Source organism: Notechis scutatus, chromosome 6, assembly GCF_049901735.1.
Source record: "Notechis scutatus isolate UNSWTSFEM ecotype Mainland chromosome 6, rNotScu1.2, whole genome shotgun sequence".
Taxonomy (NCBI): Eukaryota; Metazoa; Chordata; class Lepidosauria; order Squamata; family Elapidae; genus Notechis; species Notechis scutatus.
In genome coordinates, this window is record NC_142014.1 from 61,979,140 (window position 1) to 62,003,299 (window position 24,160).

The following is a 24,160-nucleotide window of genomic DNA, read 5'->3' on the forward strand; positions in this document are numbered from 1 at the left end:
TGTCCATTACAGTCACTGGTGGTGACAACCATTTGAGTGAGACAGCCTTACTTAACAAGCCCTATCTCTGCTACCTTTGATGCCTCTATTAAATGAATGCCTGGGATACCTTGTGGGTGGGGATGGCCCTGGGAGGCCACCATCCATCTGGGGCCATAAAGAATGTAGACAAGCAGCAAAAAGTTCTGCAAAACCAAAAACAGCCCAGCAGAGGCCTAGATAGATTGGAGCCAGGGGTGGGATTCTCCTGGTTTGGACCAGTTTGGGTGAACCCCTTGTTCTGACAATCAGCTGGCTCTGAACTGGTTTGTTCCAATGAGTATGTGGGCCCACCAGCCCACCCCTGCTCTTTCCTGTACTTTATGTCTTTTTGTTAGAGCACAGCTGATTCGCACGGCAGAGCGGCTTTTTTTTTTTTAAAACAACAACAACTTCGGACCATATAGTTTATTTAGATACTTAAATCTAAGGCCTTTTACATTGTAGGAAATGACTAAAAATGACATAAAGGACCAAACGTGCTTTTTCTAGAGGGAACTGAACTTTCAGGGGGCAGTTTTTTGAAGACATCCAAGAAGCTTCTTCAGTCAAACCCTTCCATTCCCCACTATCTAGTCAGAGCTGAAGAAGCTTCTTGTATGAGAAGCAAAACGTCTTCAAAGAAAAACCAGAAAGTCCAGTTGCCTCTTGAAAAAAGCATCTTTGGGACAACCATGACCTAGATGATTGAGAATCTCCACAGACATGACATAAAGAAATTGCACATTAAAAACCTGTATATAAAATTAATTTCCAGGGGTTAAAACTATCTATCCATCCATCTACCCATTCAAACTGAGACAGACTTTTTAAAAAACCAAAAATTGTATAGAAGATTGCACATTTAAAAAGGAAAAGGAAAGGAAAAAGGTTTTTTAAAAGACCACATGAAAAATATGAAGCAGAAACAAAAAAAGAAAAGTAGGAGAGCAAATGGTAAAGTATGGTAAGCAACAGGTTAAAACCAGACTTTTGTCTTTGTCCCTCAGCTAAAATGGTCAATCTCTCTTTGGGAAAACACAGATTGTTGTAGACTGACATAATTTTCATACAAAGAGACTTTATAAATGGGTTGCGGGGCACAGTATCAGAATTTTCAGATTGAGTAACCTTTACTTAGTGTGAATCAATCTCTATGTTTTTTAATTTTTCCCTAAGGTGTCAAATTTCCTTCTCTCAAAAATGTCTGTTTCATAAACACATCCCACTGTTTTTATCTGCATAAATCCAGTCATTCTAAAAAAACAACAACCATGTAGATCATTGTAAAGGGCTTTTAAATGATAAGCAAAGCAAATAATGACCACATTTTTTTTCTTATTGACTTTATTACTAAGATGGAACTGTAGCTAAAGTTTTTTCTGTTCCTATGTTTTTCCTATGAAATTATAAACTGAGCGTGGGCATTCAGCCCACAGGCCGGGAGTTTGACAGCCCTGGCTTGAAGAGTCAGTGGGAGCCAGTCTCTCTTTCCAACTGTCCTTTTGTCCTGGGCATAAGGCATTCATATTTATTTATTTTATATCCATATCTATTTTCCAACAAGAAGTCTGTGAGGTGGGTTGGGGTGAGAGAGAGAGACACGCAGCTGGCTTTCATGGCTAAGGAGGTACTTGAAATCACCGTCTCCCAACCACTAGACCAAGCTGGCTCCTAACGCATGTCCTCCTGTTGTTGCCTTAGTGTCTCCCCCATCACTCAGTCTCCCCTCCTGTGTGCACAGAAACTCCCAGAATGAAGTTAATCTCTACAGTAAAACTTCTAGTCACAACCATAATTTGTTCCATAACTTTGATCACAACTCGATTTGGTCGTGACCCAAAACTAATTTTGGAAATTTGGTACTTATAAAAAAAAAATGGCGTGGAAGAGGAAATCGGCTGTGGGAAAAAAATGTAAATGTTTGGGTCAGAACCCGATTTGGTCATGGTCAGAAGTATTCATGACCAGAGGTTCTACTGTATTTTGGGATGAAATTTTACTCACCTTGTCATTTTTTTCAAACTTATGGCTTGGGAGACCTCCTTTAACTTTAAAATGATTATAAATCCAATATTATTTAGGAAATGAGGTGTCTTTAAAGGCTCTATTGTGATTGAGAGTTTGATGGCTTCCCTCAATTCCCGGTATTTAGATCTTTGGGTCATTACTATCGTGAGGTCTCCTCATGAGGCCATTTGAGATGCAAGTGGGTGATCTCTCATCCTCTCCTTGTCCAGGAGATTCTATAAGACTAGGCTCATCACTAATCATTCAGAGTTAGCTGTGTCATTATCTCTGTTAAGAGATATTTTAAGTAACCATTGCCTCACCTGGAATTCCAAAAGCTTCAGAATGGAGTTACAAGTATGCACTAGGATGGAAACCAATGGTGGTATTCAGCAGGTTCTGACCAGTTCTGGAGAACCGGCAGCAGACATTTTGAGTAGTTCAGAGAACCGGCAAATACCACCTCTGAGATTTTACCACCTCTGGAGATTTTACAGTATCCTTTCCCTGCCATGCCCACCAAGCCCATAGAACCGGTAGTAAAAAAAATTGAATCCCACCAGTGATGGAAACCATAGGTAACCTTAAATAGACAGATATTACTTGGAAATGCAGCTGCTTAATGGCCATGAGATCCTTTAAAGACCACAACCAGGAATGCCGAGATTACAGTCATTGAGCTTAATAACTCTTTCACTCGATGGCTGAGACCTCAATTGTAACTGTAAGTCAAAGACTACCTGTACTTTGTATTCAAGTTTGCTCTATTTGATAAAAAATGCAATTAAGTATTCATGTACTTCTTTTATGTAATTGTGAGGGTCTGTCATGCCCCTGGCTGGAGTCTGAATCCAAGGAGGAAGGTGAACAGCTGACAGGGAGTGGGAGTGTGGCTCTGTTGGCTGTGGAGGAAACTGGGGAAGGGCAAAGTCTGGCTGGGCAAAGCAGGGGAGAGATAGAACAGGGGAGAGGGGGTTCAGAGGAAGACCAAGGCCCACCCCCTCTTCATCCTAGGGCACACAGGGAGGAACAGATAAGAGAGCAATGTGGGTTGTGTGGCTTACGAGGGAGGAAAGGGCCCTGCTTCTCTTCACAAGGCACACCTGGGGATGAAGTTTAAAGGAGAGGCAGATGAGAGGGAGGGTTGTCAGGAACAAACGTTGAATTTATCTTGTGTTGGCTGCAGTTATCTGAGTTCCTGGCATCCTCCCAACTTATTGCCTTGTTACTTTATTTCTGGAACTCTGTATCTTGCTCTGCCGGATTTATTACCTTATTTTGCCTTGTTGGATTTATAGTTTAAAGTTTTCAGTTTATAATGTTTGGCCTGGAATATCTGCAGCCAAAGGCTGGTGCAGGTTCGTGGGAGAGTTTTTCTCCAGACCGGAAGGTAACTGGGTCATTGGGGGCAAAGTTGGAGCTAATAAAGGAACTCATTCTTATTCTCTGGCTGTGTTGCCTTTGTGCCACACCCCGGGTCATTACAGAGCCTCTCAAGTCCAGCTTCATGTCTTTTGGGGGGGAAAGCTTATGGTATATGAATTAAGAGACAAAGAATAGTAGTCCCTAACAATCATCTGGTTCAACAATCCATGTGCTGTCTTCAAGAATCATCTCCTGTAGGGATAATTATTCTTAGTACTGGAGATTAGAAAGGTTGAATAAACCCTTTCTTCAAACTGACATCCAGCAATCCCTTCAATGTGGGCAACTCTTGAGTAGAATGTGGTATCTCTGAGCTGAAATCTGGACTCCTGGTTTCAGTTTGAAGGTAGTTACATGTCTGGTGGGGAGGCAATACAATTGCCGCCACTTGCCCAAACATATCCACAAAGCCAGAGTATTTTTCCAGTAAGGTAGGAGAGTAAGTGCATCAAACAGCCACGGGGAAGGGTGAGAGTAAAAAGCTTGCAACCAGTGTTGTTGACATTTCATTGATGGAAAATAAATTGTTATTTGCTCCTAATGCACATCTGGATTATGTAATTGTAGTCAATCAATCCTCAGCACATTGGGAATCTGTAAGGAAGCAATACTAACATTGAGTGGCAAGAATTCTGTATGATTTCAGTTGTAAAGGATTAGCACAGCACAACCCAAGCCCAGCTTGTAGCATCTGCCCATCAATTGTTCTTACCAGCATTGGCCTTTCCAGCAACTAAATCAATAAATTAAACTTTTGTGCTGCGTCTAGTCTATAAAATTGGCTTTTGCTCCCAAGTCTGAAATTTGTTTCTTCCAACCTATTTCTAAATGCTCTTCTAAACAAAGAGTAGTGGGAATAATAAAACGTACTTGCCTGTTATCTGAGTGGTCTTTAATTATATTTAATTGTATGAGGATTTCAGAGGAAGAGAACCTGAAAAGTTTCCCAAAGCTGTGGCATTGAGCAAGTCAGACATTTGCTTACTGTGTAACCTGTAAATCCACATGTGCAGTATTTTGTTCATTCAGGTGAAGGAACGTAGCTGTGCAAGATCTGGCTAGATGTCTGAGAGTACCTTGTAAAGAAAATCTATTTTCCAACAAGAAGTCTGTGAGGTGGGTTGGGGTGAGAGAGAGAGACACGCAGCTGGCTTTCATGGCTAAGGAGGTACTTGAAATCACCGTCTCCCAACCACTAGAAAACCACTAGAAAACCATAATCTGAAATTTCTTCTCTGTTTCTGCCCTGGAACAAAGTTTCATTGATTTTCCCAATTCACTGGATCTCCAATACTGGATTCTGAGGAGGTCCAGGCAAATAGGGAAGAATATTACAGGGGGAAGAGAGGTTTCCTTACTATTCCTTCTAGACATCAACTCTTCCAATAACTACCGATTAACACACCATGTTGGACCAGCTCTTCCAAATTATCTGGGGTGCTGTGTGTCATCAATTTATCTCTCAGCTTGTTAACAAGTCCTTCTTGAAACTGGTCAGTTAGAATGAAATCATTCCACCCCACAATTTTACCAAATTACCGTATTTTTTGGTGTATAAGATGCAGTTCCCCCGAAAAAAAGTGAATGTTGCTGAAACCCCGCCCACCCACCGGCCCCCAACCTTCAGCCTCTGCTTCCCAGGAATTTCCTCCTTGCAGCAAACAGCCTGGTCAGTTTCAGCACAGCCTGATTAGCACAAGCAGCTGATTGTTGATTGGATCGGCTTCCCAACAATCAGCTGTTTCAGGCTGCAGGGATCGCCATCGCCTATTGACACCTCCCATTTTCGGCCTCTGCATCATGTTTTTGGCCTCCGTGTGTGCCATTTTTGGTCCGTTCCTATCCCCACCATCTGGAACGGGCCAAAAATGGGGCACATGGCAGCCTAAAACAGAGCGTGTGGAGGCCGGAAATGGGATGCGGAGGCCGGAAATGGGGTGCATGGAGGCAGCAATAAGCAATAGTGATCACTGCAGCCTGAAACAGCTGATTGTTGGGAGGCTGATCCAACCAACAATCAGCTGTTTGTGCTAATCAGGCTGTGCTGAAGCTGACCAGACTGTGTGCTGTTTGCTGCAAGGAGGCAAATTTCTGGAAGGCAGAGGCAATTTTTTTTCTCTTGTTTTCCTCCCCAAAAGCTAGGTGCATCTTATACTTCAGAGTGTCTTATAGTCCAAAAAAATACCGTATTTCAAATTTGTTATAAAATGCACTCTACATTGGCCTTTCTGCTCTTTCATCCTGGCCCAAAATATACTGATGCACCTGCTGTTCTCTGAATGGTTTCTGGCTAGTTTCTTCAAGGTCATCTCCATGGCTCCCTACAGAAATAGAGAGACCCAATCCTTGTTTACTCTGTCTTCTGAATTCAGACCCATAATTTATCTCTACAAAGCAGTAATTTAAATTAAAAAAGACAAAAGAGGATTTCTGTCTGCCAAATTAAGCAATAAAAAGATGAGATAGCCCTTTAACTGGGGCAAAAACCAAGTTCATAAATTTACTTCCTTACTCTCATTTAACGGGCTATTGACTGCAATAGAGAAAACAGTGGAGAAAATAATATTGCTATTGGATGCAGCACAAGAAAGCTGGGAAAAGGGAGTTCAAATTGACATTCATCCCCCAAATCACTGGCACTGTTTAAAAGACCAAGAAGCTGCCAAATTACAATTGGCGAATCTGAGCTTGTGCCAACCTAGTTTGCTAAGTACCAAACTAGCTTGTGCCAACCTGTGGCAGAAGATTGCCAGAGATACTTTCAGCCATTGTGATTGTGTTTTTAAAAACTGCTTCTCCAAAAAAGGGGGAACAGATGAAGCTCAGACCAGAGTCTAGTTCACACTGAGTTTTCTCTGCATGGCTATTGGCCTGCCCAAAGTTGAGGAGGAATGCAGCTGTTCTTTTGAATTGGCAACCTGCAGGAACTGGCCCAGATTCTGCATATTAAGAGGATCTTAGTTCTCTATTGTGATCCATAGCAGTGGGGAAGCTGTTTGGTTTGGCTTTTCAGTAATAAAAAAAATGTGTGAAGGATTTATGATTTCACGAAGCACATTGGCCTTGTATTAGCCAATCAGTCTGTTTGCTCTTTCCAAAGCAGTTTAATAAATAAATAAGGGCAGATTTAAACTAAACATTGTCTGTCACATGCTCGACTGTTAGCCAATGATGAGGCCATAGTGTGTAATTAAACAATCATTTATATTCTATGCATGTATGTGCCAAAACAATAAAGAGCTCTCAGGAGCCTTGTGCTGCTGAGGCATTTAATCCAAGCACAGAAGGAGCTTGCTGGAAAGCTGCTTCAGCAAAATGGCGTTTCTCACAATGGAGCAAGCAGATAGTGGGGCCACATTCTTCAATGATTTGAAAAGGCAGTGGTGTCTAAGCTTTTGGGGCTCCTGTGCCAAAAATTGTGTGCGCACTCGTGCACGCTCATGTGCTAGCACCCAGAAGGCAATGCACATGCCCCCACCACGCCCCCTGTGCATGCACGCGCAATCCCCCCTGCCGCCGCCTCCCCTTACCTGCACTGCACCTCAGGCTTTGCATCACTTCAGGTATTATAGGAAGTGATGAAACGGGCCTATTATTTGGCCTGCAGAGGCTTTTTTTCAAGCCTCTGGAGCCGAAAAAGGCCTCAAACCAGCTGAAAAATCAGCTGTGAGGCGTGCATGTGCAGTGAGGTAAGTTTGCCTGCAGCTCGTGTGCCAGCACAAATGGCTCTGCATGCCACACAGATATGGGAACTACAAGAAATCAAACAAGATTTCCTCCTCCATTTCTTTTTCTCTCCACAAAACCTATGAAGTAACTGTCAACAATTTCTGCAGGATTCCTATTCCGTATTTAAACATTTATATTTTTATACCAAGAAAAAATTAGAAAAAAATATGGTAGAGGTTGTGGTTATTTTGGAAAGTGCTGAATCATCTGTGCTCAGGCAACCTTCCTGACTGCAATTAAACAGCAGCTTTACCTAGTTAATTGGATTATTCATTTTTGAGTTGTATCATATAGTAAACTAATCTAAATAAACAGACTTGTTTTGCATAACTCAGTAAGTCAAAAATAGGTAACCCCCCCATAAAAAGACTGAAGTTAATAATAACCAAGTTTAACATGTCACATTTACTTGGCCTTGTTAAATATATCACATGAACGAAGCTGGTGTCTATTTTTAAACAAAAATCTGAAAGTCAGCAAAAACCACTGGCCTAGGATTCAAGCTGTACTGGTGACACATGGACCCCATGTGAGAAATCAAGTGAACTGTTGAGGAATATCCCTTGAATCCCTGGGTACAATGAGGAGATTTCAACCAGTAGACTGCATTGGCTTGCTGTGCTTTCCTATTTGGTTCACAGGGCATCAGTTGGGATTCTTCCCCATTTGCAATACAGTTAAGTTGTCAACTCATAAAACATTGCCCCACAGTTCTGAACAGAGGACAACTTCAACATAAATCCAATAAATCTTCGAGCTATAGTTTCTGCTCTGAAGTACAATGTTAAAAGGAAAGGAATATTAGTAGTATGGCAGTAGTATGGCAGTAATGGTGTACTGTAGGTCCAACTTCAAGCCTCCTGCTGTATCAGAAATGTGGCTCTATCTCCATTGAAGTGGAAAGAGCTATCCTACTTATATAGGATCATAATCACAAACCAATCAAGTGAGAAAGTAAAGTTGATTTATACTAAGAGAACCATCATTTAATTCTGCCAGTAGAACCTGGAATAGAGGTCTTAATTACTAATGCAAGCATCTTCTTTCCTAATGAGATCTGAAATATGAAGCATATTTTTATCGACTCATATTTCATTAGCCATGGTGGGTCACAAGTAAAAATTAAATGAAGTTCTCCTATTATTGACTGATTGTCGATTGGATTTGCATGGAAATAATAGCTAGTTATTCAGAATATCCATTAGCCCCTCCAAACAATGGGCAGCAAGTACATGCTGTCTGTTCTGTATCTGCTTTCTTTTGATATTGTTCATCTTTGCTACATATCAAACAGGAAAGCAAAAGAATTGAATAATCAAATAACTCTGCACATATTCAGAATTTGGAATGGGAACAGAGTTAGGTGATTTAATCCAACCTCTGTTGGTTAGAAGAATGCTTTCAATTAATTTGGCTATGAATGATGATGGAATTTCTCAACATACTTTTATTCACTCTTTCCATTTATTTGGGGGCAGAAAGAGAGTCTTTTTCCAGCAGTTGAAAGCTGGATAACAAATAAAGATAACTCTTTCATTGCTGGGAAAAAAATAAATACTGCATACTGCAAAGCTTATTACACGTAACCTAATGTTCTCTGAGGACCAATTCCCATCATCACAAATCTTCAGAGGTAATGTTGATGTTGGTTGCCGAAAGTAGACATTGAACTTGAATACTAAGGTCAAGTGGTTTGAAGGACCATTCTTGTATCAGTACATTACAGTAAGATGAAACAAATAACACTGAGGTTGTATACTTGTATGAACCATACAAATATATGATACTGCCCTGAATATAACAAGATCTACTGTAAATGGCTAGGAAAGTGAGCTATCAGGTTAGCCTCTACCATTCTTTTTACAGTTCTCATTAAGCTTCTCAGGTGGATCCATAAGTGTGACATAATTGTAGCAAATGTGAGTTTTGAGGAACTCATCTATTCAGCAAAGGTATGAGAAAGTTTCTCTTGAGCAGCATTCAACTCCTAATGGACAATAATATGGAAAATTGTTTGCTATTGCAGCCTTCCAACATACTCTTCTGATGTTTCCAGGGTAATGTATAGTTTCATGGACTTTTGAGTAGCTATCAGAGTATTGTTAGTATTGCCTCTCATTGACAAAGAAGAGTTTTATCAGAAGGATAACATGTTCAAGATGAAAGTGCGACAGGTATTATATTCCCTGCAAACCTGCAAACCTAAATGTACTTCAAATAAGAAGTCTTCCAAAGGAGTATGAAGGAGAGTTTAGATCTACCAAATTGCGGTGTGTTTTTTTCCTTCTAAATTATGATTGCTGTATTTGACTAGATGTTCTAAATGTTTGTCTGGAATACCACATTTTTTAAAAACAAAGATTGTTAGTAGCTGTTGTAGTGGGAGTGAGTGGGTGTTTCCAATCAATCCATTGATCTATAACATCATATCCCAAGGGCCATTATCTTGGACACTTACTGTTTTAATTATTAGTTATATATTGTAAGTTTATGCAATTGCCTTGGAAACGGAAGATAGAATAAAATATTTTAAATAAATTAAGTTGCATTCTAGAATTCCTGAGTCATCCATTTTGGATTCTCTTGTTCTTTCTCCAGCTACTTTCATTTTAGATAGTGGGCAAAGAGTTATTGTGATAATTCTAACCCATTCTTCCTGTTTTTTTTCCTCTTCTTTGTCTTTTGTCTTTTTGTCTTCTTCTCTTCCAGGAACCTTCTGCATAATTTCACTGTGCACATGTGTAGCTGGAATCAACTTTGAGCTCTCCCGATACCCCCGGTACCTGTATGGACTCCCTGATGACATCAGCCATGGCTACGGCTGGTCCATGTTTTGTGCATGGGGAGGCCTAGGTCTTACTTTGATCTCTGGCTTCTTCTGTACCTTGGCCCCTTCTGTTCAACCTGTCCCCAGGACCAATTGCCCCAAATCGAGACCTGAGAATGGGACAGTGTGCTAAGACAAGTACAAACAAGCCTATAAATATACATATTATACATATATAAATATAAAATAATATACATAAACATATATTATATATAGATCTCAAACAGTTGCCAGTGCCATGGTAGAGTAGAGTCCAATGGGGCTCCTACATCTTCTCTACAGCTTTGTATTGTTCTTGTTATTTTTCCTGGAGAAAGGAATAGCTTTTCTGCAACTTTGCTCTTCCATTCAGCTCCTTAAAAAAGTCTTCAGCATCCCACTTCAAATATCAAATGAACATATTGTTGCATCTGTCTACCGCCAGTTGAGTGTGATGTGGTAGGGAAGGGGAAAGGGTATCTTGGTGTATAAGGTACTTTTACCAGGAGTAAAGAAAACAAAAATAAAACACTGCATTGGGGAACCATAAACAGTAAATAAATGAACCTCTTTAGTTACCTCTCTAAAATTTAACCTTCTCAAAGCCATCTTTGGAATCCCTCTGCTCGCACATAAATATTTTTTTTAAACCTTGCCTGTTCCATCAAAGAGGAATGAAGCAGAAAATTAAGGCAGGTTTCCCTTTCTTTGCTAAACTTAAAAAGAAAAAAACAAGCCAAGATTCTTACAGAACAAAACTTCAAGTGAGGATTCTTGAGTGGACACTTTAACAATGCTGTTTCAACTCCCCTCTGCCTTACAGCCAGGCTTAATTGACAAGGCTGAACTGCTGGCAGAAATGCAAGAGAAAGTCTCAATGAAGTGCTGTGATGCATAGTGTATAACTCCCCCTCCAACCCACCTCTTGTTTTTCAAAGAAAAAAGAAAAAAGAAAGAAAGAAAAGTAAACCTGGTGTTTCCATGTGATCTTCTACCAAATTTTCCTCACTGTGATTGCAACAAAAGCTGTCAAGACTTATGCATGGATGAGGAAAAGCGTGTTTGGAGGCTGCACGTTTCATGATCTGGATTTGGTTCTGCCTCTGATCTCCCCTTGCCTTGGAACATCAAGAACCATCTGATGGTGGATAGAAGCCATTGTGGGTGGTAAGGGGAGGGAATGTGGGCTTTGTGGTTTTTTGATCATCAAGTTGACTGTGCAGGAGGAGTTTGGGCAGAGATTATTGTTGTTATGCCATTGTTTTGTTAATTACAATCATTTGGGTAAAAGCCATTGTAGTGCTGGGGGAATTCTGAAGGAATGGTAATAATAAGGATTGTAATACACGGTGCTTCTTCTTATGTCCATGTGCACCAAAACCAGATATCCATACAGTTATCATAAACTACCTGATTTTCTGAGCCTTCTACTTGCCGCCCAGAGTTGTTTGCTATGAGATGGGTAGCAAATAAATTCAATAAGTAAATAAAGATGAGAAAACATGTAGACCAGAAGGCATTGGAAGGAGAGAAAAGGATTCCATTCCTCGTAAAAAACAAAACTTTTGGTTGTGATTTGATAATCCCCCACAGCGGTATTATAAGGTGTGGTTAAATAAGTCAAACAGGCAGCTGAGATGTTGTGATTGAAGATTTGCTTGTTTGTATGTGTGTTACCCATTAAAAATGGATGGAATTTCAGCACACTTTTGTGGCCATCAGTTTGACTTCTTTGCCCACCCAGTGTGCCCCTACACATAGATGCTTTTTGTGCATCTATTTCCTCTCTTCTCCTTATTTCCTACTATTTCCCCACTTATTTATACCTGAGTCCTCCCGTCATATATTCGTGCTAAAGATCTGGAGACAGTTAAGGTAAAGAAAATAACAACTTATGATCCAGGAAAAAAACTCTGATCTGATTAGTCCTTGTGGAGATTGGCATAGAGAGGGAAACAAGACAATGGAGTAGACACACATACTAATTGCATATAATAATGAACTTCAGAGGAAAATACTAGCATAACATTGGAGGATGGATTTGCCAAAACAGATGAACCACACTTCTATTTTTAGTACCTCGTGACATAAAATAAAACTACCAGTACAGAAGTATCCTTTCCTTTAAAGACAAAAACAAGCACAGACAACATATAAACAGTCTTTCCAAGTATATTCTGAAGTATTTAATCCATGTAGCAACATCTTCTTGATGTCTTTTTTCATCGTAGCTACACATACAGATAAACCATGTGGATTACACTGTGTGGGTTTACCACTCAGCCTTGGATTAACCATTAAGCAAAGAAAGCACATGTTTTAAGGGAAGGGGGCACCATGTGATATTTTTTTTCCTCCCAGCTATCATGCCCGTAATGCTTTCATGGTTGCATTTGACTTTAGTTTGCAGCATTGAGCCTTAATGTGTCAGTTAAGCAATGGAGGGGCCAAGGACACCATAGTTGGGCTATGCTTAGGGCATCAGTTGGCTTTGATCCAGTCCTGCTATCATATAAAGGAATGAACTGCATAATTTCCGTCCTACATCAAAAGCACAGTTTTGGGGTGCCTGTGAGGGCGTTTCCACCAGTGTCAGCTTCTACCTCTGGACCCAGAATTTCAGTCATGCCACTCTACATGTGTCTTTATTGCTGATAAATCAGAAACTTCATGAAAGGACCCTCCAGATGGCTAATGAGGGAATGCAAAACTCGGTGGCCTTGTCACCATCCTTGTTTGCGGTAAAGGTAGGGAGGGTCCTAAACACTGCACAAGGAAGGAATAGCAAATAAGTATTGAAGAAGTTGAGGAATGGTAGCAAGGCATCACAAAATGGAGGAGAGTCCGGGGAATGGAAAAATGGGATAAAGCGAGTTTTACAGTCAATGGGAAGTAACATGCTCCTCACCTCTCCAGGAGATGCTGCAGTGTTATCTTCAGCAGTGATGGACTCAGAATTAGTTGGCTCAGTTGCAGAACATCTCCTTAAGACAGACAGTGTGTTACGGGGAATGATTACAGTGGAATGATGTTAATGCTGCATCAGGCCAGCCCATGTAAATAAGGTTTATTATTTAGTGGATCAAATCTCATGTATTTATTGAAACAATTGGAGGAAGATGGTCTTGTATACGATGGGGTTTGTTGAAACTAAATTGGATTAATTGAGAGTCAAAGCATGCGATAGGGGGGGGAAATCCCAACAAAATTGAAGTCCTTGTATCCTTTCTTTTGGCTGAAGAGAACCTTCAATGCAGATTTAGATCATGCAATGTAAAATGGGCAAAAATGCAGAGAATATTATAATTGCTTCAGAGCACGGCAATAGGATTCATTCACAGCATAGGATATTTCTGATGTGGAAGCAGTTCTTCTATCCATTCTCTAAAGCTACAGGCCCAATATGCCTATATTTTCCATAAATTCAGGGAAATTAGAATCTGAGTAACAAGGTTAGTCAAGTCTCCTGCAACTCAAGATCAGTCCTAGTTACTTACTCCAGTTTTCTTGATTTTAATTTCACGAGGTAAAAAGAAATACAATTGATGCTGCAGACTGTTTCAGCAGCAAAGCGGAATAAAGGAATTGTCAGGAAAAACTTTAATGTTGAAAATCTCAGTGATGAGATAAGAGATCAGTTGGGAACATCGGTCCACCATCTTCTTTTTAATGTTGGCAGAAAACTGGAAAATGAAAACTGGAATAAATAAATCAATGCAGTTCTGTGTGCCTGCAATTGATACCAGACTTCTCCAACCTATTAACATCCACCTATCTTAAGAGTGGGCTATTTTAAGAGTTGCTTCCCAAGATTGGCTTCCTTAAGAAGCATTTCCTGTGTATAACACAAGGACTTTCTATCTATGGGGTTAGGATGTCTTTGGTTGAATTTTATAGGATGTTCAATCACCAATATTAAAATAAGAGTTAAATGGTCGGGGGCGGGGGAACTGGAATTCTGCAACCAGGTTGAATGAGCTGAATTATTTGTGGCTCTCAGGAGATGGCTCAGATTCTGCATGTGAGCCATTACTATTTTTTACAGAAAATGTCCATCAGTTGAGTGCCTTTTTCATACATTTGCCATTTATTCATCAATTTACTTCTTTTTAAAAACAAACAAAATATTAAAATGAGGGATTTTTATGTTTTCTCCTTAAATAACTCTATTTTAAGATCTTAATGTGGCATCTCCAATATGAAATATGAGTCTTGTGGCACTTTTTAAGGCACGTATTAAGGCATCAGGAATAATGGTTCCTCAGAATGTCAGCCACTGATGTGCTGTGGAGCAGATGACGATGTCTTGCAAGTCATCAGAGCAAAACATCAGGACACCCACCAGGCCCAAAATGAATTATTGGGACAGAACACTTCTCAGTACAAGGCACTGTAGGTAAAGTTGTCTTGCTATCTGTGACACAGAAGCACAGGAAGTCTATCCTTGTACAAAATTTCATTCTGAGGAAAAACATTTTCATGAAGAATTCAGAGGAAAGGTAGCAAAAGTCCTTCTGGTTCAACTGATGGGCGTAATCCACCACCGGTATTTTTTTTAAATAATGTTATTAAATAATGTTAAATTCCTTGTGTGTCCAATCACACTTGGCCAATAAAGAATTCTAAAACAAAAATAAAAACTAATGCAAACTAAAAAGAGAATAAAAATCAAAAATAGTGGAAAAAAGAAAAAAATGGAAAGATAAATGAGAAAGAATATAGAAAAAGAATTAAAGAAAATTAAGAATTAAAGAAAAAGAAAAGAAATATATAATGAAATGACTTTCCCCTTCATCATAGCAAGTGTAAACAATTTTAATGATTTATCACCTTCTCCTAAAATATAACAAATGATCCCTTCTTCCCAAATCTCATCTCCTATGTTTAAACAAATCCTTAAAAATTCATTGTTTCAGCCCTGATCAGCAAAACCCATTAAGGGTTACCAGAGATAAGAACATATATATTTTAACCTTGATCAAATAAACCAACTTTTTATTTCTTCCTTTTACTTTAAAAATCTTGTTCTTTAGTCCCTTCAAATAATGTCCTAAAACTGTTCCATAATATATTTTAAACTGTCTATAGAAGCAGACACTCTTAAGATTGATTTCTGGGTTTATTGTTCTTCCCAGAACAATCATATCATTCAGTGTGTCCAATGTTAAAACATTTTGCTTCATTCTGTTTTAGTCAAATGTAAGTATTCTTTGCCTTTAATTGTAATCTTCAGTTCTTTCTGGTTCCCTCTAGTGTCCAACCTTCAAAATCTCATTTTGTATATACAGTATAATACCAGTATATTTTAAGAGAATTCAAAACAAAAGCAATTTTCCACAAGGATTCTTATCATTAATTCTAAAAAATTATTTCAAATCTATATGGCCCCGAACTAATCACTTTTTTGGCAGTTCTAATCACTTTTTTTGCTGATTATTCAAAAATGTTTTCTAAGTTTTTAAATTTGTATTTAAAACTTATTGCACTGAGGATTGAAAGAAATTCACCAGTGCAATACAACTATCAATCCAAAGGTTCCTAATAGCTGAAAAGCAGTTAAAAAGCAATTTTCAAAAGAGATTGGAAAAAGAAATATTTGAATCCAGTGTCCTTTTGAATAAGTAAGGTGGCTCATTCCATCATCTCCCAGAGCTCTAAACCCACCAGAGATCACTGTCCTGTGGTCTCCTTATAAGGACAAACTATCTGGAGCAGTTGTGAGTGATCTCATATCCTCTCCTTGTCCAGAGAGGAATTACCAAGACTCAGTCTCTTTGCTGACTCTTCATTCCACTGTGGTTGCTTTAGTGAAGCGGTTTTCAGTTCACCATTTCTTTCCCAGAAAGCACCTCCAGTAATTACAATGATGATCACCACTACTTTAAGTAAACTCTTACAATAGGGAAGTAGAATAATCTATCCCTGGCATTTAATAACTTAGAAAATAATAATGATACATATTCAGCAAAACTAAATCTAGGTTTAAAAAGATTAAATAGGTGGAGTGATTTCTGAGATCTTATGTATAGTTGGGTAAGGTTTGCAATACCAATTATATACACTAAGATTATGCTGACTATTTAAGAAATAGCAGCTCTTATTACAAATGCATAAAACTTCCATTTCACAGGAGCTGCAACACATAGACTAACACTCAATACTAAAATCAGTGAAAATAGAATCCTATGAGTTCAGTTGTCCTTATCTGTGACTCTTTGGGTTCAACCTGTGAACATTGATTTTCAGGCAGCTAGTATGAAAACTTAGCTTAGAAATGGTAAAATTTGGCAAAGTTATTGTTGACGATGCTACCATGAAGTATGAACCTCAACAAAGGAAAGAAGTAAAATAGATTTGGTTTTTTTAATTAAAAAAAAAAAAGAACAGAAAGTTGCAACCTCTTAAACAGTCACAGAGCTGTCCTCTTTCACCTTTTCCTTCTCACATTTTTCCTAAGCAGGAGCTCTAGGTTGAAGGCCTTCTACTTTGTGTTGGCATGATTGTTTCCTACATGGTAGGAATATATGAGTAGCTGCTCCTATTAAATGCTGCATTTGGTCTGTGCCTAGTCTGGTACCCTCCTAAAGGCAACTCTGATGAGAATATATTTTAACTGAAGTGCCACCATGAAGTTAAATGAAAGTCACAGATGTACTTGTATATGTGCATATTTGTATGTAGATGTATATATGTAATTTTTGAAGAATTTCAAAGTGTTCAGATGACCTTATAGAATATTACTGCTTGGCTGAATGTGTTTAATGATGAATCTGTGACTCCCTTGGTTTCTTTGGGAAAATACTTTACAATGAAATCAAAATGGCCACCTTCCTTTATCTTAGTCATAACTGTGGGGGTGAAGGAACTAATACTGTAGCATGAACCTGGAATCTTTGGGATGTATAATATACATCCTATACTGTAGTACACTACAGGTTCATTTTAAGGATCTCATAGTAAAGCTGAATCTACGCTACAAAATTTTAATCAGATTTATGCTAGTTTGTTATTGCTTCTCCCAAAGCCATTTGGGAACTGTAGGTTAGTGAGAGTGTTGAGATGTCTGTGTGAGATTCCTATTCTATATGGCCTTATTTCATAGTGTAGTTAGACCTTACTTTGAGATGCTGATGAATATCACCACTTGTTTACTATAGTGGTAACTTACTATAGTGGTAATTTACCACAGGGTGCATATTAGTCATTTTGTAGATGAATTGACTAAACCTTGATCAGGTAGGATGAGGTTCAGGGCTGTCCCAAGATATTTTGTTACCAAAAGCAGGGCAAGATGGCACCTTTTCTTCTTTCTATATAGGAAAAACCAGTTGGAATAGTATTTGAACTTTACACGGGCAATGAACCAATATCTGTCCCTGTTTCTGAGAATAGCAGGTTAATATAGAGTGCATAGTTCTATCATCCAAGAGAAAGTTATCACTGAAAAACTGTTATTGTTGCACATTCAGCAATCCCTAACATCTGCTCTGTTTAGGGCTGGTACTAGTGAGATGAAAATCATCTCTTCACTGTTAACCATTACAGATGATTAGAGATTACAGGCGCTTGAAGTAACCGTTTGGTAGATCACTCAATATTCTAGTCACATTGATCATGCAAAGATTTTGTGATCTGCTTCTAACTGAATAAAAGTTTTCACCACTTCACAGATCAGTAATCTTGTATGGGTATGGGTAGATAACAGTTTCTTTTAGAGACCATGAGTAAATTTTCTAAAGATCTTGAGTTTGCAGTTTAACCCCCAAGGGCCACAAAGGGCTCACTGACATTTTCCTTGGCACCCATGAACCCCGTTCCTCCTAGTTTTAGTTTATTAGTAATCTTTTTTTTCTTTTTTTACAAAAAATAAGATAGGTAGTATTCTATAAAGGAACTACCATTTTCAAGTATAATCTGTATTCCCAACAATGCCTCTGTGTCTGACATGGATCCCAAAGCCATTCCATAGAAAATAAAAATGCTAAGAGTCTGCAACTCAATGTTTGGAAATGAGCCTACCCATCCAGATGAAAGGAAAAAGTAAGCTAAGCTATTATACAGAAAATCCCAGGAAGTCAGAATTAATGGTAGTAAATCAGTGTTTTGTGATTAACTGTGCCACCATAGCCATCATGCTGGGAAAGTTCCCAAAGCATGCTGTTAAAATTACAAGGGAGATCAGTTATCAAAAAAAGATTATAGGCTCTTGTATCAACAGTTTATAATTTAAAAACTGTATTAACTTCTCATCAATATTGTTGCTCCTGAATACCTAGCTCAACCATTCCATTTTTTAATCCACCCAAATGTGCTGGGACTCCAAGAATTTCCAAATAACATTTCAGTTGGCAGTCCATCTTGCTATTCTCCCCTCTTGAGGTATTCCAGCTGCAATCACTGTTCTTGGAATTCAACAAGGTTGCATTTGAGTGTACGGCAGCTACAATTTTTTTCATTAAGAGAATGCCTACCTCTCACATTCATTAGCCAGAATCATATTTGCTCTGTCTTGCAGGAGGTAGATGCCTCAAAAGACAAAGTATAAGTCCTAAAAGTTTTCCCTTGCGGTTATTCAAATTTTGGAGGCCTTGTGAATCACAGGTACAATTCCCCAGTCTTCCCTCTACACTTCTTTTTTTAAATTAATACCTCTAGCTCTGTCTCCTTTCTTTCACTCTCTCATGAAATGCTTTATATAAATACAAAAAAAATCTTGTTCTGTAAGTTTCATTTTCATATCAGTACCTTCCAGATGTGACTGGGTTTTTTTAATCCAAATGCCTGTAAAAAATATGTACAAACTTAAAATTGTGAATTGGAGGGCAGGGGAGGGCAGGGGAAGGAAGGGGTTCAGTCTTGAAGTGAATTCAATAGATGAAGCATCCTAAAAAACCCTCCCTCACTGGTTCTTCCTCTTTGTCAGTGAGACAAGAGGATCAGGACTATTGGCGCCTCCATTGTTGTTCCTCTTGCTGTAGAAGTCACTGGTTCTAAGCAAACTGTTTGCATGTATTGCTGTCAACAGGAAAAATAACCCACCCTTGTCTCTGAAAGCCTTGTAAGGTCTGTGTGTCATAATAAAGTCAATGTTATAAAAGTTAATGGGGAGAAAGTCAGAAAGTGAGGTTGAAGTGGTTCTTTCTAACACCTTCTTTCATTGCAAGTCTCAGCAGCAATTCCAAGTATCTTTTAGTCTTGGGTTATTTGTCCTCAGCTTCATTGTCCTTGGTCAAGATGCATATTTGCCAAAAGAGTTTTGTCTTTGTTTATCTTCTCAGCAAGTGACCTTAAGGTGCTGCTGAAGCAGCAACAAATGAAAAGTTTTTACAATGTGCTTTAATTTGGTTTATGTTTCTGTCCTTTCGTAGAAGGCCACTGCTGCGGTTTTCAGTGAATAACAATAAACTGATTTAATTACTGACTGGAAACCAAATTCTCACATTTCAGGAATGGCATGGCTTCTAGTCCTCCAATTCTGCCATCTTGCAGCCTAGTAGCATGTCTGGCCTTGCTATTAACCCTATCTCAGGAAACAAGTTTGGGTGGTAAGGAGAGGAAAGAAATGACAGTCCTTTATTGCAGAACAGAGTTTTTGCACTCTGCTCTATGTCATCTGAACTTGATTGCTAATTTAATGTGAGATGGTTCTGTCACTACTATTGAAGGATAAATCAACTGCTGATCTAGTCCTTTGTCTCCAGTAACCACACTTCTTGAGTAAGTCCTAGCTCCATTAATATAAGAAAGTTGAACACTTATGGTTGTCTCATAGGGAGAATCTTAGAAATGCCATACTTAATCTGCCCTTATTCTTCCTGTCATTTCTCACTGTGATTTCTATATTATTCCATTAGAGGAATGTCATAAGATTAAATGACCGATTTTAATTTTAAATTAAAATACCGAAGGAGTGTGAGGTACCTCTCCAAGTTGCACTAAAATCAATGACCTAAGGCTGAGTTTATAGTTTTGGCGGAACTGAAAATTCTTCTAAACTACTCTGGTTTGGAGTCTAGTTAGTAATGCATGTGTGAAACCAGAATTCTTCCCCTAGATATGTTGGCTTTTACAAGCAGGATCATTTTAAAAAATGGTGCAACACACACATTTCAGCTGCCTAACTTGCCACAATTTAAGATCAGTTATTGCTGTTGCTGAATTTACAAATTATGCTATGCATCATGACTAAGTTATACTTAATGGAGCATAGATGGGACCTGGGTTGCATCCAGTTCTCCCTTAACTACTATGCAATTGAAGTAGCCTTTTCTTGGTTTTGTGTTCATTCTGTGCATACTGTAACCACCACCATTTTCCAAAAATATATCAGATGGAGTACAATTCAGTCATTAGATATGTGAGTTTGGGGGCTCACACTTTGTATATTGTCCACTCTCAGTGAATAATCTTCAATACATTTTTACAGATTCTTTGAAAGACTACTTCACATCAAATTAACTTCCAATGCTTCAGTTGAAAACATTTTCCTTTTGCATTTATTTCCTACGTCTTGAAAACTGCATTAGATACTTTGCTAACAAAAAATATGAGATATGCTCATGTAGAATTAATTTCTTCATTGGATCAGAATTTGACTTCTTAACTGGGTCAGGGACTGTTATTTCCAACTATAACAACCCATCAAGATTCTATTCTTTTGAAACAATACAGGCAGCACTGTCTATCTGTCTACTAGACTAACTTACTTTTTATTCAATGGGGCACGCTCCAAGAAATTCAAGGTCAACACATTGTCTTCTTTGTAGAATAGCAAACATAATTATCAAAAGTTAAAGAACATCTACAAATAAGGACAATGATTTAGACACTTTATAGCCCAAGGGGCCTGAAATAGCATGAGCTACTAATGATATGTCTGAACTAACAAAAGCAACTATTGCAAAGGTTTTGACAATGCCAAAAACTGGGGAATCCAAATCTGTCAGACACAACAGCACATGAAAGCAATTTATTTATTTATTTTAAAAATTCCCCTGCCTTTATTACTTTACAATTCAAGGAGGGGAATATATATAACACTCTTTTCTCCTCCTATTTTTCCCACAACAGCAACTTTGTAAGGTGAGTTGGACTGAGAGAGAATGATTGGCTCAAGATCACCCAGCTAGCTTTCAAATTTAAGGTGGGACTACAATTCACAATCTCCTATGAGTTAGTGATGTGTTAATAATCCTAATTATGCACATTTAATTGGAAGTCAGTGCTACTGAATTCTGTTGCCTTAATTCTGTATAAACATAGGAATATGCCCTTAATGTTTTATATTGTGGAAGCATAACAAATAGAAATGTGGTTTGGAGGATTAATTTGTGATTTTTTTAAAAAAAAATATGTAATTTGAGGCACCATTGTTGAAATATGGTGACCCTCAACATCTAATTTGAATAACATTAAAAGCATATAAATAACATTTATGAACTGCCCTGTTACAAAATATGTCAAAAATCAGAGACAACTAACCTTTCAGATTCAGAAAAGAATATTCATATATAATAAAAGGAAAAGAAGGAATTTGTTTTGATCTATGCTTGAAAACGAGTTATAGATGAGATGGCATGTTTGAGAAAGTTTGTTACAGAAGAAACAAAGTTAAAATATCCTCCTCATTTGTTGGCATCTAGGATTCACCTTATGAGAAATGGAACAATATAATTTACAGACTAGATTTTTTTCATACATCGGAACACAAGATAATACTATTTCTGAGTAGAGTGGATTGTCAAATGTGATCCCTTCTAGTCTCTAAAGATCTCCCTCTTGCTCTCACATCTTATCTCCATTTTTAAAGTCTTAGACATACTCCCACTCATCCTGTTTCTAAAGAAGTTGATATAAGATGCAGACTTATCTCTGAAAAGTTCTCACTTTTTGGAAAAATGCTTGAGTATCTATGGCTGAGCTGACCCAAATAGCACAGTACACAGTGAACCTGTTCTTGGACTCCTTGCAATGTAGATGTGAATGAATAAAGCTGTGATTGCTATTATATAAATTTTAAGAGAAACTTTGCAAGTTATATGGTCAAACTATATTTTTAGAATGCATACATGAATACTTTTGCAGGAAATCACTGGCATTCTGCATATAGAAACCTCCAAATGAGACAACAGCTTTTGGGGTAACAAATTTCTAATTTATCATACATCCACACAATCATTGTCTCACATGTACACTCCCCCACACATGCATGTACATGCATACATACACATATCTGAATTTACCACTTTAATATAGACTAGTAAGAGCTGTGTGTCAAGCCACAGACCAAGAAATGTCAATGTTTCATCTTAGACTTCCTGTCAGTTTGCCGTGAAGAATAGTTAATCCTTGGTTGTAAGGTAATATTCAAAGTCCCAGCATATCTGCATCTTCGGTGAATGAAAAAGAATATACTTGGCATATCACAGGATTGGAGGTCATATCTGATGTTATGAGAACTAAGATGTTACTCCACATTTCCAAGAATTGCCAGGAAGTTAACCCTTTCATATATTTTGGCCCCTCCCGTATTATCCAGCCAAAGGCTGTTACCTATGTGTGTTAGCTACGGAAATTAACATCCATCATGGCTGGAAACACAAAACTGGGGGAAGCTGATCTAATATTTAGGACATTCTCACGTGATTAGGACCATTCGATAGGCATGTGTTGAGTTCAGCAGAAACACTGCCTTGATTCAGCACATTCAAAATGGAACTGCAGGATACTGACAATGATTTCATGGTCTAAAATCTGAATCCCATCAGCTCAGGGGTGACTTCATGGTTGCCACTGACTATTTATGTCTGGAAAAAGCCAAAATATTTAAAAGATAGGTGATGTATACTCACAAATCATTTCCAAGTGTGTTGATTTCTTTCGTGCATTCTAAACGCTTTGCAACTTACGAAGATCAATAAATATATCCACCAGTTATATAGAAGGTTCCACCAAGACAAAACTATGTTCTGCTGTGGATCAGAGCACTGGTAGTTGCCAACCTCCTGAAATGTGTATATGGTCAATGAACTCTGTTAACTTCAATTGACAACAAGCATTCATTTTCAGTTGTGTTTCTTAAATGCATCACTGAAGGAAACTCTGGGCTAATAAAAGAAATAAATTATGCACAGTAAACCTCAAGAAAGTGCTTACTGTTCCTTCCCACCCCCACTCCTTTCTCCAAGTCAGGTCTGTTATTCAATTCTTTCCTAGTTTGCCTTTTTAACTTCAGCATTCATAGCAGAGGTCAGAGTAATGTTCTTTGAGTAAACCCTGTTGGTTAGACTGTAATGCATCTTTTCTGGCTTCATGAAATGCAAGTAGCCAAAATGGCTTTTGGTGCTAAAAAATAATTAAAAAAATAACATGAATTAGTATGTTTGATTCTTGTTCTGATATGATGTGGATAACTGTGTTGCTTGATCTTTTTACAGCTAAAGCTCCATCTTCGTGCATCTACTTCTTCACATTACTGGGTATAACAATGATAGTTGTATGCAGCAAAGCCCTGGTTTGGCTTTCAGTTCTTGGTCCCACAGAGATCCATCTGGGGCCTTTTTGTTTATTAGAGCAATAGAGAGGATTCCAGGAATGTAAAAAGGACATGTGAATTTGGGGAAGACATACAGTATTTCAAGATTTTTCCTGGAAAGGGAAAAAGAAGAAAGGGGGGGAAAAAACAATGGAAGAGAGTGCTGAGTATTATGGGGCTTGATGGGGTTGGGTGGGAGGAAAAGTAAACAAAGCTGGCTGCATCTTGCTTTTTTTGTTTTTCTTTTTGAATTCGCAGGACATTATGTAATTCCATTGATTTACAATATTGTCTGGTAATTAAGAAATTTGTTTATGGAAAAAAATGAAAAAGTAAACTGTCAGTTGTGGAATGTAAACTGATTAAACAATTAAATAAAAGGAAACCATGTTGTGTGTTTTGACCCTGGTGTTTGATTATTTCTTTATAGTTCCATTCTATCCCACAGGCATGCTAGCAACTCATGGTTATTATCTTTTATTCCCTCTAATAATCCCAACATTTAAACCATTATAATTCCCATTCTATGAGGTGGGGGTAGGGCAGGGTGTCTGAGAATGAAAAAGGTGTTGCGCTTGAGATAGGCATGCTTTATTGCAAATCACCAGCCCGGTACTTTGTGTCCCATGATAATGGGG

At 38.3% G+C, this 24,160-nt stretch overlaps 1 protein-coding gene across 1 annotated transcript in view; it reads left to right on the forward strand.

The window, feature by feature from the left end:
• Window positions 1-23,925, forward strand: part of TMEM178B (transmembrane protein 178B) — a 354,238-nt gene extending 330,313 nt beyond the window's left edge. Inside the window, exon 4 of the mRNA XM_026693426.2 lies at window positions 9,892-23,925. Coding sequence (XP_026549211.1) covers window positions 9,892-10,142 — 251 coding nt within the window. The 3' untranslated portion in view covers window positions 10,143-23,925. The remainder of the gene's footprint in view (window positions 1-9,891) is intronic.
• Window positions 23,926-24,160: the final 235 nt, after the last annotated feature.